The sequence below is a fragment of the Citrus clementina genome, unplaced genomic scaffold (genome assembly GCF_000493195.1).
Source record: "Citrus clementina cultivar Clemenules unplaced genomic scaffold, Citrus_clementina_v1.0 scaffold_5, whole genome shotgun sequence".
NCBI classification, from domain to species: Eukaryota; Viridiplantae; Streptophyta; class Magnoliopsida; order Sapindales; family Rutaceae; genus Citrus; species Citrus x clementina.
The window spans coordinates 32147752-32151248 of NW_006262201.1; the positions used below are offsets into that span (position 1 = coordinate 32147752).

General features: G+C 35.2%; 1 protein-coding gene across 1 annotated transcript in view; it reads left to right on the forward strand.

Moving 5' to 3' along the window:
• The first annotated feature begins 472 nt into the window (after window positions 1–472).
• Window positions 473–3497, forward strand: part of LOC18041689 (cysteine-rich receptor-like protein kinase 10) — a 5480-nt gene continuing 2455 nt past the window's right edge. Inside the window, exons 1-4 of the mRNA XM_024184355.1 lie at window positions 473–1286; window positions 1587–1697; window positions 2232–2437; window positions 2904–3114. Of these exons, the coding sequence (XP_024040123.1) occupies window positions 473–1286; window positions 1587–1697; window positions 2232–2437; window positions 2904–3114 (1342 nt within the window). The remainder of the gene's footprint in view (window positions 1287–1586; window positions 1698–2231; window positions 2438–2903; window positions 3115–3497) is intronic.

Here is a 3497-nt window from a genome sequence, read left to right on the forward strand (position 1 = left end):
ATGTTAAAATGTTATGGTATTTAATATATTATTTATGTGACATTCAAATTTAATAAGAATACAAATGTAAAAGTACATATTTTCAGTTTTTTAAGTTGAAAAAAAAAACAACTTAATACTTATTTTTCGATATTCAGGCGAAAAAATATACATATTATTCAGATTCAGTCATTCAAATCTGTTCAGAATTCATACTAATTCAGATCTATTCAGATTTCAGACAAAAAAACAAACGCCACCTTAGTCTATTGACTTTTGAATATCGGATTTTGAGTCTCCTTTGCACCAGTTTATAATTGACTTTTGAAAATCGGAGTCTCCTTTGCACCATCATCCTCGCGTTAACGTTTCTTAGCTATCAGATAACTATGGCTAGGAACATGAGAGAAACAAAACAAAACAAACCGAAGTGAAAAGAAAAAGGAAAAGAACTGACGATATAATCAAATAAATTAATTAATTTATCCGCAAGATGAATATGCAAGTGATCTTCGTGTTCGTCACCGGGCTAAGCCTTCAAATCAGCCTCACAAGAGCATATGATAAGCCTACTTACATTTATCATAATTGCCCCAGAACAAATTTCACTCCAAACAGCGCTTACCAATCCAACCTCAATCTCCTGCTCTCTACTCTTCGGTCTAACGCCACCCGCGGCAGCAGCGACAAATTCTCCAAAGGATTCTACAACACTACTACAGGCCATGAACCCAACAAGGTCTACGGTCTCTTTCTCTGCCGTGGTGATTTCGGTACGGAAACCTGCCAAAATTGTGTCAGTGTTGCTACCTCATATACGGCCCAACTCTGTCCTTTCGGAAAGGAGAATACAATTGAGTACGAAGAGTGCCTTTTACGTTATTCGAACATTTCTTTCTTTTCAGTCCTGGACACCTCGTTCAGACTCTCCCTATGGAATGTAGAAAATTCTCCAAGTCGGTCATTTGACCAGTTCGTGTGGAATTCGATGAACGAAGCAGTAAATCAGGCTCTAAGTACCACCAAAATGTTTGCTACGGTAAAGAAAAATTATACAGCCTCTCAAACGCTATACAGCCTCGTTCAGTGCACGCCGGACTTGTCTAGAGATGACTGTAGCAGATGTCTTCGTTTAGCTATTTCACCCTTGGATGGATGCTGTAGCATTAAGATAGGAGGAAGAGTGATGTATCCCAGTTGCAACTTCCGATATGAGCTGTACCAGTTTTATAATGATACGTCGAACGGGACACTGCCGCCTGTGTTTTTTTCTCCGCCGTCTCCTGGTTCTGTAACAAGCTCTAAAGGTAAACTAATTTCGAATTTCATTCTTCACGTTAGAAATTAACATCAAATTTGATAACCATCCTTTAAATTAAGTTTGTTAAAATTAATCGAACTCTTTGGTGAGAATGTCATACAAACCCTGATTTAATTAGGTTAATTTTATGATTGATTTTAGAGAAATCAAATTCGGTAGATAGCGACGCTTTAAATTTGTATAGATAGTTTTGATGTGTTAGTTTGTGGTTATTGCATTACTTATTTTAGATACTTCAAAAGGATAAAATAAAATAAAATAACAGGTATGTGGTTTTGGTTTCTAGGAGGCAAAGGAAAGAAAGCAACATGGATTGCAATTGGCACAATTATAACAACAATTACTCTATTCATACTGTTGGGTTCTTTTGTTTGGTGCAGGAGGAGAATAAATAAAGGTAATAATGAATTTTTCCAAAGGTTGTTTTGTCTTTTCACAAATATGTTATATAAAAAATAGAGAAATGTTTTTGACATTTTGCGCCCCTCAATTCATATTGTCTCTACAAAATAATAATGTTACAGAAAGTGATCTAAACCCTCCTACTGTTTATCGATCCAATCATTTCACCACCACTGTTGCAAAATCCATCAATTTTTTTTTTTAAAAAAGCCTTAGAAATTTTTGCTGAACAAATTTGGAGTTTACAGGGATAAAACAGTAATAAAGAAAGAAATTGATAGCTGATATTTTTTCAATGACAGAGGGGTTTTGATTAACTTTATAGCAAAAGAAAAATGATTAATTAATTTATTAATTTAAAACAGCAAGGAAATTTGATCAATTTCCCCAAAATGAATAATTCCTGAGGTTCAGATTTCAACAAACTAATATGAAATTATCGGAAAATTATACTGACGGCAAGAGAATGAAACGTTTTGATCTTTTTTTTTTTTTCCCAAAAAGAAAGTAAAGTTAATATGTCTTGCAGCGAAGAAAGCAATAAAAAAACAAGAACTTTATACGAGAGAAGATAGAATTGGGGATGACGAGTCAAATGATACATTAGGTGGAGAGGCGCAAGGGGAATCTCATCAAGAGTTCCCAATCTTCCCATTAGGTCTAGCACTCGAGGCTACAAACCATTTCTCTCGTGAAAATAAGCTTGGAGAAGGTGGTTTCGGCCCTGTGTACAAGGTACTTTGCTTTAATTTATTTAAGCAATTAAACCAGTAATGCCATGAGTGTCAGAGCGTGTCCTCTGACTCAGGGCCCTGTGGTTAATTCCGTGCTGTCATCCTTCTATTGTCTTAATTTTGGCTTTGTTGTGGTTTTTTAACCCCAAGATATCCTACGCTTAACAACGGTTTTGTAAGATTTGAGTTCTATCTTGTGAGTTCATGACAACTGGTTGTCAGACCAGGTGCTTTGAGTTGTGGACAAATCTTCTCCATTCCCATGCATTCAACGCTTTTATTAGATTTTTATCATGTGTATCTGTATTTCACCAACAATCATGAACATGCATATTGCTCACTTTCAGGGAAAACAACTGAAAAAAAGTATATTGACATTTTGATATGGGAAGCATTGATCAAATGTAACTCAAACCGGGGATTTTTGTTTTGTTTTATACATGATAACAATAGAAATTTGCGTCCAGGGTATATTAGCGGATGGGAAGGAAATTGCAGTAAAGAGGCTCTCAAGATCATCCGGCCAAGGGCTACAAGAGTTCAAGAATGAAGTTACTTTAATCGCCAAATTACAACACAAAAATCTTGTGAGACTACTGGGATGCTGTTTAGATGGAAATGAACTGCTGCTCATCTATGAATATATGCCCAACAAAAGCCTTGATCTCTTCCTTTTTGGTTTGCCTCTCAAAACTTTCTAAATCTAGTTCAGTCTTGGATACATTTATTTCACTTGCTGCTGGTAGCTAAGTTCTGCAAATAAAACAGATTCGTGATGTTAGGTTCAGTTGCTTTGCCACTGAGCTAAAAGCTTAAATAATTGATCTTGGTGCACCATATTTCCTTTCTAGATTCCTAACTTGTGAGCGGGATTTTGGGTTGATTTTATATCATATGAAGCCTTTCAATTACATGCATTTATTATGGTTTGTATTGTTTGTGGGAAATAGCTAACAAACACAAGTAATTAATGAATTTGGATCCATAGCTGATTTAATGTGTGTTGAGTTTTTAAAGATTTTATGTCATCTTTGCATTTATAACAGTATATGATATAAATA